This window comes from Notolepis coatsorum (assembly GCF_963971535.1).
Source record: "Notolepis coatsorum genome assembly, chromosome: 8".
Classification (NCBI taxonomy): domain Eukaryota; kingdom Metazoa; phylum Chordata; class Actinopteri; order Aulopiformes; family Paralepididae; genus Notolepis; species Notolepis coatsorum.
Genome location: NC_140172.1, coordinates 61,299,487 through 61,315,247, shown reverse-complemented (window position 1 = coordinate 61,315,247; position 15,761 = coordinate 61,299,487). Strand labels below are relative to the sequence as shown.

Genomic DNA, 15,761 nt, shown 5'->3' with positions numbered 1-15,761 from the left:
AAAAGGAAGAGAGAGGGAGGGAGGGAGAGAGAGGGGGCACTTGGGGGGGGGGGGGGGGGGACCTGCCGCACGGAGGTCCGCGCGACACACACCTCCGAACGGGAGAGTGATAGAAAGAAAAAAAGGAAGAGAGAGGCTTCTCTCTCTCTCTCTCTCTCTCTCTCTCTCTCTCTCTCTCTCTCTCTCTCTCTCTCTCTCTCTCTCTCTCTCTCTCATGGTATAAATGATTATTTGTGTAAATAAGGTTATACGCCGAAAATACATGTTAGTTTAGGAATAAGGGGCAGGTAACTATATAACTATAAGATTTATTCTTCTTCCTGCTCCTTTTGTCCATGGAATGACTATTTATGATTTTTTAATGAAGAAACTATGATTGTATTATTCCATGTGGCAAATAAAAACTCTGAACTGAACTGAACTCTCTCTCTCTTCCCCCCCCCCCCTCCCTCCCTCCCTCTACCAGTGCAGACTGTGGTCTGACTGTCACTCAAAGTGCTTATGGGCGGAGCCAGGCCATAACAGCCTGATTTCTCGAGGCTGAAAAATGATGGTTTCGAGTACTTGATTAGAAATATAAAACAATGAATTTTTTTGAAAAAAAAATTACAAATGTCTTCAATAGACTAACAGGAATTGTGTAAAGTTGCCCAAATAGTGCTAGGAATAGCAGTGCATAGCCCCTTTAAGAAGATAAGATAGATAAAACAAGTAGATAAAATAGACAACAATTTTTTTTTGAAAGAGCCTCATTACATCATGTCATGGTCCTGTTCTTCAAGAGTGGTGGCCAAGAACCCACTGCAACCTATTGCCTGGTACCTAAGGAATAAACAAACCTAAAACTCTCCATTCTCTCTCTCCCTGTGTGTTCTGCTATTGGGCTCAGCTATACCGCTGCCGTAACACTTACTAGTCATTGGCATCCAACCAGAGTGCAAATGTAACAGTAAAGTGCAATAGTAATATACAATGTACAGGTGATTAAACTGGATATAAAATATATAAATTAGTACTACTGAGTATATTGCTAATCAGATGTATGTACAGAGTTGTAGTATTAATATGTATAGTGATAGAGAAGAAATTACACTATGGTAGTAAGTCATACTGGCCAGCGGTATGACTAGTAAGTGTTACGGCAGCGGTAGCTGAGCCCAATAGCAGAACACACAGGGAGAGAGAGAATGGAGCATTTTAGGTTTGTTTATTCCTTAGGTACCAGGCAGACAGGGTTATAGTTAGGATGTACAGGAATGTGCGGCTTGGGCGAGCAGGAGCGCTTGCTTGAGATCCACAGGGACGTCCGGGCGGGCGGTGTGTCAAGAGACAGCGTAGGCTGGCAGCGATGGCCCTAGGTAGATAGGATAACACTCGGACGATGAGTGACAGTATCCATAGGGTAGATATCGGGGTCAGTGATGAGCGGATGACTCTCAGCTGCGCTGATTGCTGCCACGTGACAGCGTGAGAGCGCTGGGGTAGGAAGCTGCCCATATAAGGGTGTGGAAGCGGGGAGAGAGAGAGGCTCTCGCCGTGATTGTGACAGGACCCCCCCCTCTACGGGCGCCTCCTGGCGACCCTCCAGGCCTGCCCGGGTTGGCTTGGTGGAAGTCCTGGATGAGGGCAGGATCCAGGATCAGCTGATGAGAGACCCAGCTGCGCTCCTCCGGGCCGTAGCGCTCCCAGTCCACCAAGTACTGGAAACCGCGGCCGCGACAACGCACGCCCAGCAGCCGCCGGACGGTGTAGGCGGGATGGTCATCAATGATCAGCAGAGCGGGAGGTTCCGGAGCTGGAGGGGACAGAGGACTGGAGGCCACCGGCTTCAACTGCGAGACATGGAATGAGGGGTGAATGCGCATATGGGAAGGAAGCTTGAGTCTGACGACTGAGGGGTTAATAATAGATAGGATCTCGTAGGGGCCAACAAAACGGGGAGCGAGTTTCCGGGAAACGGATTTGAGTGGAAGGTCTCGGGACGAGAACCATCTGACCTGGTTGGTAGTCGGGAGCTGGGGTCCTGTGGCGGTCAGCAGAGAGGCAGTTCCGGTCAGTAGAGCGGAGCAGGGCGGCTCTGGTGTCCTTCCATATCTTCCTGCAGTGGCGCAGATGCGCCTGAACCGAGGGAACGGCAATCTCCTCCTCCTGAGTTGGGAACAGTGGTGGCTGGTAGCCCAGAGAAGACTCGAAGGGGGACTGACCTGTGGCAGCGGAGGCCAGGGAGTTGTGAGCGTACTCGATCCACGGCAGGTGGGCACTCCAGCCGGAGGGGTTCCGGGCCGTGACGCAGTGGAGGGCGGACCCCAGGTCCTGGTTGGCCCGCTCAGACTGGCCATTGGTTTGCGGGTGGTACCCGGATAAGAGGCTGACTGTGGCCCCCAGGGCCCGGCAGAAGGCCTTCCAGACCTGGGAGATAAACTGGGGACCTCTGTCGGAGACGATGTCCACCGGGATCCTGTGAAGGCAGAAAACGTGGAGCACCATCAGGTCCGCAGTCTCTGAAGCATAGGGAAGTTTGGGGAGAGCGACAAAGTGCACAGCCTTTGAGAACCGATCGACAATGGTTAGAATGACAGTGTTACTGTGTGAGGGAGGCAGGCCGGTGACGAAATCCAGGGCGACGTGTGACCAAGGTCGTCCAGGAATAGGTTGTGGGGGCGGTGTAGCCCAGCAGGTGGTCGGTGGGAGGACTTCCCACGAGCACAGACAGTGCAGGCAAGGACGAAGGCGCAGGTGTCTTCCCTCATGGAGGGCCACCAGAAATGCCGCTTCAGCAGGGACAGGGTCCGGTCGGGGTCCAGGATGACAGGCGAACCGGGAGGTATGGATCCACTGGAGCACCTGGGAGCGGACAAGGTCGGGGACAAAAAGCCGGTTAGGTGGGCCGTTACCTGGATCAGGCTGGGTGCACTAGGCCTCCCTGACGACGGACTGGATCTCCCAGGTGGCGGAAGCCACCAAACAGGTGGAGGGAAGGATGGTGTCTGGGTGATAAGGCCCCCCTTCGGGGGGACAAACTGATGGGAAAGGGCGTCTGGATTAACGTTTTTGGAACCAGGCCTGTAGGTCAAGGTGAAGTTGAACCGACCGAAGAACAGCGCCCATCAGGCCTGGCGGGAGTTCAGGCGCTTGGCCGTCTGGATGTAGGCGAGGTTCTTATGGTCCATCCAAACGAGGAAGGGGATCTCGGAACCCTCCAGCCAGTGCCTCCATTCCTCCAAGGCCAGCTTGACCGCCAGGAGCTCCTGGTTCCCAATGTCATAGTTGACCTCCGCCAGGGTCAGGCGACGAGAGAGGAAGGCCCAGGGGTGTAGTTTCTGGTCGAGAGCAGAGCGCTGGGAGAGGACCGCCCCCACCCCGGTACTGGAGGTGTCCACCTCCACCACAAACTGGCGGGATGTGTCCGGCTGAACGAGGATGGGCGCAGAGGTGAAACGCCTACGCAGCTCCGAGAAGGCGGAGTCCACTTTAGCGGACCAGACGTAGGGCACGGAGGGCGACGTGAGTTGGGTGAGGGGCGCGGTGACCCGGCTGTAGTCCCTGATGAAACGCAGATAGAAGTTCGCAAACCCCAGGAAGCGTTGGAGATGCTTGACGTTGGTGGGCCTGGGCCAGTCCAGCACCGCCTTGATCTTCTCAGGGTCCGCCCGGATCTGGCCGCCCTCTATTATGTAGCCGAGGAACTCGAAGGAGGGGACGTGGAACTCACACTTCTCCGCCTTGACGAACAACTTGTTCTCCAGCAAGCATTGGAGGACCCGGCAGACATGCTGTACGTGCTCCTCCATAGTGTGGGAAAAAATCTGAATGTCATCCAAATAAACAAAAACAGAGCGGTTCAGGACATCACGGAGAACGTCATTGACAAGGGCCTGGAAGACAGCAAGGGCGTTGGTCAACCCGAAGGGCATTACCTTGTACTCGAAGTGACCGAGGGGCGTCTTAAAGGCTGTCTTCCATTCGTCCCCCTCCCGGACACGGACGAGGTGATAGCCATTCCTGAGGTCCAGCTTCATGAAAATGGTGGCACCTTGCAGGGGTTCAAAAGCAGAGTTAATTAATGGCAGGGGGTACTTGTTCTTGACCGTGATGTTGTTGAGGCCACGGTAGTCAATATAGGGGCGAAGAGAACCATCCTTCTTAGAAACAAAAAAGAAACCAGCGCCGACAGGAGAGGAGGAGGGGGTGATAATGCCAGAGGCTAGGGATACGGAAGCCGGTTCTACATTAATTGTTTTAGGCTATCTGGTTGCCATTGACGCTGCAAACCTGTTTTCTTTTGTAATTTTTTTAACTTTTAAATGTCAGTCACGTTTGCTGATCGCCATGGCGACAGAGAAAAAAGTACAACCTGAAATTCTGGGAGTTGTCCAGTGCTGAAGGTCTGGCTCTCTGCATAGCTGGTCTGATGAATGTGTGTGGGTTGGACACACTGTCCAGCGCTGAAGGTCTGACTCTGCACAGCAGAGCTGCTGAATGTGTGTGGGCTGGATGCGCTATTCAATAGCCTCGTTTTTATACAAGTAATATTCATTAAATAAACAATTTGATAGTATTTCCCATATTTGCTGAGCAAGAGTTTTCTGAAAAAGGAATTAAGGACGAATAAATAAAATAAAAGCCAGGGCTAATAAGTTACGCTTTGCAGTATTTCTCTTTTGGTGTTAAAGCCCCAATCCATGATTTATTTGACCATACTGTACATATAGTCACATACATACTTTTTTGATGTGTATATTGAAAATAAGGTTTTTGAAAAATGTCTTACCCTGTAAATCAGAATGTACAGAAATCAAATCAGAATCAGTAGGTCTGTTTTACTCTTGTGGTTACCAACTTTATCAACGTAAACAAACAAAAAAGTGTTAGAGCTGAGTCAATCAACTAGAGAGCAAAAACATGTCCCGATTCCTAGGGATCAGGGCCTTTAATAGTCTTAGGCCTTTATTGCTGCAAATTAATGTAAAAAAAAAGGTGGCCATTTTCTTTACTTGAACTTGAGGACTGCATACTTTTTTTTGCAAAGCTTAGCTTTATACTTTATACTTATAGCACATGCATGAGCCTGGTCTCTTTTGAAATATAACATTCTGAAGTTACTAATGCAAAAATGGAGAATCACTTTCAGTGCTAATGAAATAGAGTAACAAAGGTTTGAACTTGAGTTGAACTTGAACTTGTGTACTCACATTTTTCTTGTGGTTGCAAGATTCCATATTCCATTATTCCAGCATAGAGGTATAAGCTGGAAAACACAGCGGTTCCATAGCCTGAAGTCTTATGTAGTACAGGTCACCATTTTATAAAAACATGTTCAGAAGTGTTTGAGAGAGGTTTGAGTAAACCGTGTGCCAAAAAAGTTCCAAAATCCATTTCTGCCATCCACCGGCGTGCGTTCTGAAGTCTGAGTCACTTCTCATTTTCGCTAGTCAACTTTCACCTACCTATATTAGCACCCCCCCACGTGGGGAATCATTGGAAGCGGACACTCGTTGGCTACAATGCTGACCAATCATTTTCTCCATCAGCTGTGATTGGTCAGTTCTCGAGCGTATACTGTCCGACGTGGCACATAAAAAGATGCTCGTCTGACATATCATCATGTAACTTCAGAACCGAGGCACGGAATTGGTAGAGTGAGGTGGCGTTCGAACAGCGGCAAATAGATATTTCGAACGGTATATTATATGTTTGGCGAAAAATGCAGCCCGAGCTGGTAGACACTCGCAACGTGCATGCATGGGCATGGCGGCCCGATTTCGGGCCGGTGCGTGGTAAGAGTGAACAGGGATTAAGTGGGTCATTTCTGTTATGTAGGTGAAATATCTTTAGCACTCTCGTAGAAATAATCGAACATGAACAAAATGCTGTTCACACCAAATAATAAATCTGATTTTAATCACCTTACAAATTCTTGTCAAGAATTTCATTTTTTTCTTCTTTTGAAATGTTTTTATCCAGAGACGACCAGGGAAGCCTTCCCGGAGACGACGACCCCCAGTCAGATGTCCCGGTTGCCAAGGGCTCAGAGTCGCCCAACTCGTACCTGGATCAGGAGTGTCGGCGGCACTTCCCTCTGGTGGAGGAGGACGCCATCCTGTACTGCTACGAGTACGACCAGAACCACGGGCTGTCACCAGTCCACAGGGACAGCACTCCTACCTATGGTAAGACCCCCTGACCCCGTCCACTATGTGAACGACGTTGACCATTTAGGCTAAATAGATGCTTGGTGGGCATCTCGGCTTTCGGCTCCATAGAAGTATAAGATGAGGACGAGTCAGTGTGTCGTCATAGAAACATTTGAAAAACAAATTCTCCTTTTTACCACTGGGAGACTAATCGTTGTAGGTCAATAAGTAGATGGTACATGGACTGCACACATGTAGCGAAGGCAGCCAAGCAGCTCGTCTGAAGCAGTTAGGAGTTAAGGAGTCTCGCTCAAGGACTCTTCGACGTGAAGTCGGGTGCCACTGCTGCCCCTCCACTAGGGGGTGTTGTCTTCGAGGCCGCCAGGCCGGATTTCTTCTGTGAGAACGTCAGGGATAAGTCCCAACCTCGTCGTACCGGTATCTTTCTATCCTGCACCCCTCCAACCTTTGGCAGCTCTCTGTCTGGCTTTTCGTCATGTTCGCTGACGTTTTGTGTTTCACACTGGGGGAACTTCAATGTGAACTTCATTAACAATTTGAACTTAATAATAATAATGGATTGGATTTATATAGCACTCTTCGTGACACCCCAGAGCGCTTACAGAGTCCATTATTCGTTCATACACAGTCATACCGGTGGTGGTAAGCTACAATTGCAGCCAGAGCTGCCCTGAGGCAGACTCACGGAAGCGTGGCGAATAATCATCGCCTACGGCCCCTCCGACCACCACCAACATTCATTCACATGCATACACATTCATACGAGGCAAGTAGGTTAAGTGTCTTGCCCAAGGACACAACGGCAGTGGGATGGACATGGGCTTGAACGGGATTCGAACCACCAACCGTTCGATCATTGGACGACCCGCTCTACCCCTGAGCCACGCCGCCCCAACTTCATTAACAATGTGAACTTCATTAACACTTTGAATGCCAGCCACGCGTTTTGTCGGTAGTTCATGCCGACCGTTGAGTGCCCGCCAACTAGGGGTGGGAATCACCAGTTTCATCACGATACGATATCGATTCTTTGGACAACGATACGATATTTTCCGATATCACAAAGTCTGCCACGATACGATTTGATTCAGGTGCCTGCGATCGATATGAGACGATATTATATGCCCATTTAACACAATCAGTAACATTTAAATCAACAAAAAAAAGGCAATGGAAATATCATTTGACATTTTTATTTTTGTATCTCTTCCAGACATTTAAATGAAAAACAATCTATTGTTTTTAATACAAATAGACCTCCTGTTCACTGTTTTTGGTTCGTTTTTATTTTTTTCCCGATATTAATATCCTATCACAGCGCTGTATTTTGGCTGGAAAAGGTAGTGGGGAAAAAAACAACAGGCACTTATTTCTGGCAAAATAGGCGGACTCTGAAGCAATGGTGTCTAACGTCTACACACGCTGAGCTGCGCTGAGCTACTGTTGTTGCAGCCGGGCGGATATGATCACGAGGGGATTTTCAAAATAAGAGTATCGCAATATGAATCGATCTTTTTTACGTTACATCGATCCTATTTGATAATTGATAATATATCGATATATCGATCTGGATCGATGTATCGTCCCACCCCTACCGCCAACGCTATATAGCGCTTGTTTGTCGTATTTTTTTTATTGGCGATTTGAATTCATATTTCATCAATCGAGCCTCAGGTTAGTGCTGCAGAGTCTCTCTGAGCTCAATTGGGAAGATACCGACCCCTATCGTCTCTCCCTGTGTAACTGCACCCCATTACTTTAGACTGATGAAGGGGCGGGGGCCAGTTTCCTCATTTTACTTTTCCATCAAGCCAACTGAAGAGACCAAGTGATGGCCGGCCCGGAAAACACGTGGATTATGTATTTACAGTACCCAACGCTGAATCAATAAACGCGATCGATATTTGGAATGGCGATCAGGAATTGGAATAATCTTTTTGGATAACATCTGATCTGAGGTAAGGAATTTATTTGACCAATCTTAGGATAATCAGAGCTGTTTTCACAGATATATCAGCGTTTGCCCTATGCGTGTGTGTGTGTTTGCGAGATCAGGGAAACAATGTCCAGGCACGCACTCCAGGTTTTTCCAAATGTATTGGCAGCCTGAAATCATATCATGACGTTTCGGTGTGAACACACCTTCTTCAGAATGGCTTGCATGAAGGGTAAGTGACCCAAGTTTATACAAGACAAACAGGAAGTGACAACATAGGAAGTGACAACACATTCCAACAAGATCTGCAAAAAAGTACAAAATACCACTTACAAGCACAACCTTTTCAGAATTATGTAAATCAAAAAGAAGCGTGTAAATCAAAAAGAAACATGTACATCACAAAGAGATATATCTATATATATTTTATACAGAGTAGGCCTACATCTTAAACTACTGAACTCTAAACATAAACACTCATGACCCATATAAGCCATCTTTCAATTATAAATATAAAGAATGATAAATGAAAATAATTAACACTTTAATCGCCATGGGTTAAATTCATAATTTACCATCCCTCGCCAGCTCTATTTGTCTATGGAGAAGTTCCCCTTCTTTGCAGGGCTATAACTTTTTAAATTCTATTGCTAAATTGCCATTATTATGGCCCATTCAATGTCCTATATGTATTGTTCAGGGTGTAGCAACGTTAAACTTTTTCATTCACATATTCATACTAAAATATGGTCTAAAGCAGGGGTGTCAAACTCATTTTCACAGAGGGCCACATCAGCATTATGGTTGCCCTCAAAGGGCCAAAGACCGTATAAATGTTAATGTAATGTAAAATAAATGTAGCTACACATTTACATATTGTTAAACATGGTGTTTCTGTATTTATTACTTATTCAAGTTATACATATTGCATATTAATTTGCATAAATGTAAAAATATATGTTAGCTTATGTTATTTTAACAAATAATATTAGTTTATCAGAACCCCATATTACTCCACCAATCAATGATCAAACCATTCAAGTAAATAACAAAGAAGAATATCATCAAATACAAGCTATGACATTAAGTTTGTTCAAAACCTTTTTGTCACAGTCAAGAGGGGCAGAACTAACAACTGTGAGCTGCAAAGAACACATGGGACAGATGTAGCAGATGTTACAAAAACAAATGGCTGCACACAACCTTGCAGAGGCCATACATCCAACTAATGGAAGATAGTTTAATTAACTTTAATTAACAGATTGCAGAATGGGTACAGTACAGTACAGCTCAATACACACAATTGTTAAGGGGATGCAGACCAGAGAAAGACTTTCGACTTGTTTACATCAGGGTCCCCCATTTTCAATGAAATTGAAATGAAATTGCTATTATGTGTCTGCATGAACACACAACTGTAACTGTACTCAAAAATAACAAAATAAGGGTTGTCTCAGTTCACAACTATATTGGTCAAGTTTTGGGTGGGACTTGTTTGCGTCCCTACAGCTTCTTATTCAATTGAGCGAGATGCTCGGTTATGTCACACAGCCAGTTTGCATCTGACAGTTCAGACAATATTTCTTCAACCCTTTGTTACCTATTCCGCCTGGATCTTTTTTGTATTTTGGGCTGTAAAATTGTCAAAGAATGTCTGAGGAGTAAGTGCTTTTGGCTTTTTTCCTTTGTTACCGCAGATGTTCAACACATGTATGTGTAAGAATGTGTAATAACTAAGGCTGTCAAAGTTAAAGCTTTATTAACGCATTAACCCACAATTATTTTAACACTGCTATTTTTTAACCCAATATTAATGTAAAAAAAAGATTTTTTATTTATTTTTTTACCTGAGCTCTTGGGGGGCCACATCAAATGACGTGGCGGGCCGGATTTGGCCCGCGGGCCGTGAGTTTGACACCTATGGTCTAAAGTATAAGTGTGCTGTCCTCCCGATGATGTTCCCAATCAAAGGTAGACGGCCAGCCAAACTCTTCTCCAATAAGCAACACGAGTCAACGTAACTTCCTCGTTTCTTGTTTAATGCAGTTCTTGTTGCTAGGATATGAGTAAAACTGAAACAGAATGAAGTGCATAGTGTTACTACTAGTGCACGTAAAAAGTATAGATATACAGTAAGTGTACTAAATGATTATATGTAGACATGTTGTACTAAACATTCCAAGTATTATGCACATCTACTGTATCTGCCATTAGCATGTATCATAGGTAATAGAATACGAACATAACAGCGACCCATCTACGACAATATACTTCAAAACTGAAAGATAACCTTGCAAACAATAAAGGATTACTTACAGACAATGCTTACGATGGGGCAAATCAAAGGATTGAATGAATGAATGAATGAATGAATGAATGAATGAATGAATGAATGAATGAATGAATGAATGAAAACTTTATTTAACAGATTGCAGAATGGGTACAATACAGTACGGCTCAATACATACAATTGTTAAGGGGATGCAGACCTGAGAAAGACGTTTGTCTTGTTTCCATCAGGGTCCCCCATTTTCAATTCATATAGACATATATGACATACATGACATACAGATAGTCAGTACTGCTACATCTATACATTTATGACATACCAGATTTGCAAATACAGTACTGTTTGTGATACAGAAGGAGTCAAGAAAAGGGAGTATATACATTTGACGTAGAAACTGTACATTGGAGGAGGTTGGGTGGGGGGGGTTGGGTACATTGGGATATTGACAACCATACTGGGTAATTTACATTGGAGGTGGTTGGGGGGGGGGGGGCGGGGGGCACACTGTATAAACAAGTAACACTGTACATTGAGGGGGGGGGGGGGAGGAGACACTGTACAAACAAACACAATTGTACATTGAACTATTGACAAAACCATACTAGGTAAATGACTGTACATTGGAGGGGGTTGGGTTAGGATATTTACAGGGGCCAGTGTTGAATTGCAGTCTCCCGTAGGTGTCCCTTGAGAGAGGTTTTGAAAGTGGGTAGTGATCCACATTCCTTTACAGCTTTGGGTAGGGCGTTCCACATTGATGTGGCATAATTGCGAAACGTGTTTAGTCCCTTATTTGAGCCGAATCTGGGTTTAACATGATTTGTGGAGCTCCCTCTGGTGTTGTGATCGTGGTATTCACTGACCTTTGGGAAGTATTTTGACATGTACATGGGTACCTTGGTCGTGTAGTGTATCTTGTAGACCAGGCCCATTGCAAGTTGTTGTACTCTGTCGTCTACTCTAAGCCATCCTAGGTTGTCAAAGTGGGCAGGGGTGAGGTGGGTTCTAGGAGTAAGGTCAAGCAGTAGTCTGACCAGTTTGTTTTGAGATGTTTGTAATTTTGTTTTTAGCGCCTTTGAGGTGCTTTGGTACCATGAGGTGCAAGCATAGTCGTAGTACCCCTGAATGAGTGCTCCTGCCAGAGTCTTCAGGGTGTTCTTGTTTACCAGAGAGGAGATCCGGTACAAGAATCGAGTTCGTTGGTTGACTTTTTTTATTACATTGGATGCCATTTTGTCACAGGAGAGATTAGCCTCTAGGATGGAACCCAGGTAGGTAATTTCATCTTTCCTTGTGACAATATTGTCACCCACTGTAACTGAGAAGCCGTCGGTCTTGCTGAGTTTGTTATTTGAACCGAAGAGAATGGACTCTGTTTTGCCCATGTGTAATGATAGTTTGTTATCAGCGAGCCATATGCAGATTCTGCCTAGTTCCGAGCTGAGGGTTTTTTCAACCTGTAACTTGTTCTTGTCAGAGACCAGCAGGGCTGAGTCGTCCGCAAACAGGAACAAGTTGCAGTCACAAGCTGACGACATGTCATTTGCATAAATTAGGAACAGTAGCGGTCCTAGTATGCTTCCTTGTGGAACACCACAGCTCACTGTGAGGGGGGGGGGATAGGGTACCGTTTACCTCCACCATCTGTTCCCTCCCCTCAAGGTAGGATTGCATCCAGCTCACTGATAGACTATCAAAACCAATTGCTTTTAGCTTGTCAATCAGAATGGAGTGATTGACCGTGTCAAAGGCCTTTTGTAGGTCCAGCATGACCATGCCGCAGTATTTGCCTGCGTCCACCTCTTGTTTGATGTGGTCATTCAAATAGAGAAGGCATGTGTCAGTGGAGTGGGATGTTCTGAAGCCAGATTGGAATTCGTAGATTAGATTTTTTTCCGCTAGGTACTTTTCGACCTGTTCGTAGACTATTTTTTCCATGACTTTCGAGATGGAGGTGAGAATAGAAACAGGGCGGTAGTTGCCTGGGTCTAATTTGCTGCCCTTTTTGTGCAGAGGGGTCACCCTCGCAATTTTGAAGTCCTTGGGGACGTGTCCCTGTTTTATGGAGAGGTTTATTATGTGTGTGATGATTGGTGTGATGGCGGCTGCTGAGTCTCTGAGGAATTTGGAGGGGATGTTGTCATGGCCAGTGGCCTTGTTAGGTTGGAGGGCGCTCAGTTTATTGAGTACCTCATCTGTTGTTACCATTTCCAGCTTGAAGTCGTCCTTGCGGACCCCTAGGTTTTTGTAGTAAGCTACTATGTGTTCTACCCCATAAAGCCCTGAGTGGGAGGGTAGTTTGTTTACCAGTGTTGTGGCTATGTTTGTGAAGAAAATGTTTAAGTAATTGGCTACATCCAGCTTGTCTGTGATGAGCGTGTTGTCCGTTTTTATGTTTATGTTTGAGAATCTGGTTTTAAGTTTTTTACTGCATCCTAGTTGATTATTGAGTAATTTCCAAAGTTCACGTGGTTTGTTTTTGTTTTCCTCAGTTTTGTCATTGATGAAATTCTTTTTTGCAGTTTTGATCATGGAGTTTACGTCGTTTCTTAGTCTGTTTCTTTCTAGTTTGAGTTCAGTCACGTGGGCTTGGAGTTCACTGCTCGTGCTTTTAGTAAGCTTTGACTGACTTTTACGAAACTCAGAGCATTTTTTGTCTCTGGTTTTCATAGCGGCCAGTATTTCGGAGTGCATCCACGGCTCAGCGCGATTTTTTACCCTGGTGGTTCTTAGGGGGGCCATGTCGTTTAGTATTGCTGAGAATTTGGTTTTGAAACCAAGCCATGTTTCGTCAACCAGTGTACCATTGAGTTCATCTGACCAGTCCAGACTCTCCAGTTCAAGGTTGAAGGCCTCGCTAGAGTAGGTTTTGAGGTCTCTAGATGTGACTGTTTTGTGGCAGCCAGCCTTTTGTTTTAGTTTTTTTCGGGTACAGAATATCATATAATGATCACTTAACCCACATGCTATAACCCCTTTATTTGAGATCTTGGACTTGTCGGAGGTCAGAATGAGGTCAATGGTAGTCTGAGTTGATTCACATACACGTGTGGGTTGGGTGATTAGCTGGCTGAGGCCATGCAGATCACAAAACCTACTGAAGGCCTTGAAGACGGGATTACTATAGATAAGAACAGCATGTTGTTCATAATGAGAACTCTCTCCCTGGTGAAGCTGCAGGTCCCACTTCCTGTTTATCTGTGAGCTACCACTTCCTGTTTTACCATGAGGTCCCACTTCCTGTATATACCAAGTTCGACCAACAGGTGGTGCTAAAGCAAATCAAACCCATATACACTGCTTGGGAGGCAGAACAATAAGTATGTTTTTATCGTTTTCTGCAGCTTTCTCCAGAACTTGATTTATAGCTCCAAATGCATTATATTGATGATGAAATACAGTTTGATAGCAATCGGCGCGAGATAAAAAATGTCAACTGGACGTGATTCTAGAAGTTTCTACGTATCATCTGATGATGACCGGATGGGCGGGGGATCGTTTATAATTCCGTGGGCAGCGTTAGATGATTCATCCAGAGTGGGTCATATGTTCATCAGATCAGTTAGTATAGAAGACGTTAGAAAATAACGTTGAAACTCACCGTGGCTTCCTCGCGCCGCTGGCAGATGAGCGTGGAACAGAATTTTTTCTATTATGGGATGGAGAAATGCCCGATCCATTTCCAGGTTGTATAATAGTATATACGTCCAAATCATGTTGTTTTTTCGAGTTATTTGCACCGATCGATGTTCACTGTATCAAGACGGAGTCTCTCTAACGATAGCGAGTGCCCGGACCACATATGGATGAGCACTTCCGGTTAAAAGGTTCATTTCCGGTTGGCGATATGCCGATCGGCCACCAGATGGCGCTCTTGAACCGCTAGAGAGTTGAGAGGAGATCAGCAGTGTGTCTCAGGGCTCCGGAAAGGAAATATGATTTCGATGACAGATTTTTGAAATATTGACATCAAAGACGAGTTACGGCGTCTTCGGCAGAATGAGCATGGCTAAGAATGACGTGTAAACTCGTCCCCGGCGATCATAGTGTTAAGAAACAATCGAATTAAATGAAATAATCAAATGAAACAGGTCAAAACATTTTCCTCATTGAGGCCTCTAGGCTCTAAACAATCCAGAAAATGAATATAAAAGCTTTCCCTTTGTAGCAAGAGCCTGTCTCTGTCGCCGCCTCTTGGTGGTCTCAAGACTTGCTCTATACCCATGTATTTTAAGCCAGAAATATCATGCCCTAACTTATTAAAGTGCCTTGCAACTGAAGACTTCTCGTAATTTCTTCTTATAGAACATTTGTGCTTAGAAATTCGATTTTTAAAACGTCTTCTTGTTTTTCCAACATAGTAAAGGTTGCAAGGACATTTAAACAAGTAAACCACAAAATCAGAATTACAGGTGATCCGGCCTCTAACAGCGATACTCCTACCTGTACTTGGTTGTAAATAAAATTTCTCTTTAATCATGCCATGACATTCGTTTCTCCATTATAGCAGTTATCTCCCGCCAGAGCTCAAGAGGAGCCTTCCATTTAGTCAGATTTTGAGATATAAACGTATCTGTAATACAGATGACATTTTTGATACACAAGCCAAGAAGCTCTGTCAGAACTTTAGATATAGAGGATATAGTGAGGCCCTTATTGAAAATTATCTTAATAAAACTAAACAGATAAACAGACAATCCCCTTTTACACATAAAGACAAAGTAAAAAGCAACTCAGTAGCATTGGTGTCCACCTTCAGCCCTATTTCTAGAGATATGCGTGATATTGTGAACAAATACTGGTACATTTTAAAGTCAGATCCTAAGATCGGAGGGGTGTTCCAGGAACCACCCAAATACCTCTACAAACGGCAACCTAATTTAAGGGACCAGTTAGTTAAAACAGATTTTCCCCAAAAATTTACCCATTTTATGGCTAATATTCCAAATGGCAATTTTCCATGTTTGTCTTGTACCCAATGTCATGGCATGATTAAAGAGAAATTGTATTTACAACCAAGTACAGGTAGGAGTATCGCTGTTAGAGGCCGGATCACCTGTAATTCTGATTTTGTGGTTTACTTGCTTAAATGTCCTTGCAACCTTTACTATGTTGGAAAAACAAGAAGACGTTTTAAAAATCGAATTTCTGAGCACAAATGTTCTATAAGAAGAAATGACGAGAAGTCTTCAGTTGCAAGGCACTTTAATAAGTTAGGACATGATATTTCTGGCTTAAAATACATGGGTATAGAGCAAGTCTTGAGACCACCAAGAGGCGGCGACAGAGACAGGCTCTTGCTACAAAGGGAAAGCTTTTATATTAATTTTCTGGATTGTTTAGAGCAGTGGTTCTCAAACTTTTTACACCAAGTACCACC

The 15,761-nt window shown here is 44.7% G+C and overlaps 1 protein-coding gene across 1 annotated transcript in view; it reads left to right on the top strand.

Annotated features, from left to right (window-relative positions):
* The window catches only part of LOC311233869 (connector enhancer of kinase suppressor of ras 2-like), a gene marked incomplete at both ends in the record, with an annotated part of 244,093 nt that overhangs the window by 153,179 nt on the left and 75,153 nt on the right, over positions 1-15,761 (top strand). The window contains 1 exon segment of the mRNA XM_084320929.1: positions 5,965-6,170. Within this exon segment, the coding sequence (XP_084177055.1) occupies positions 5,965-6,170 (206 nt within the window).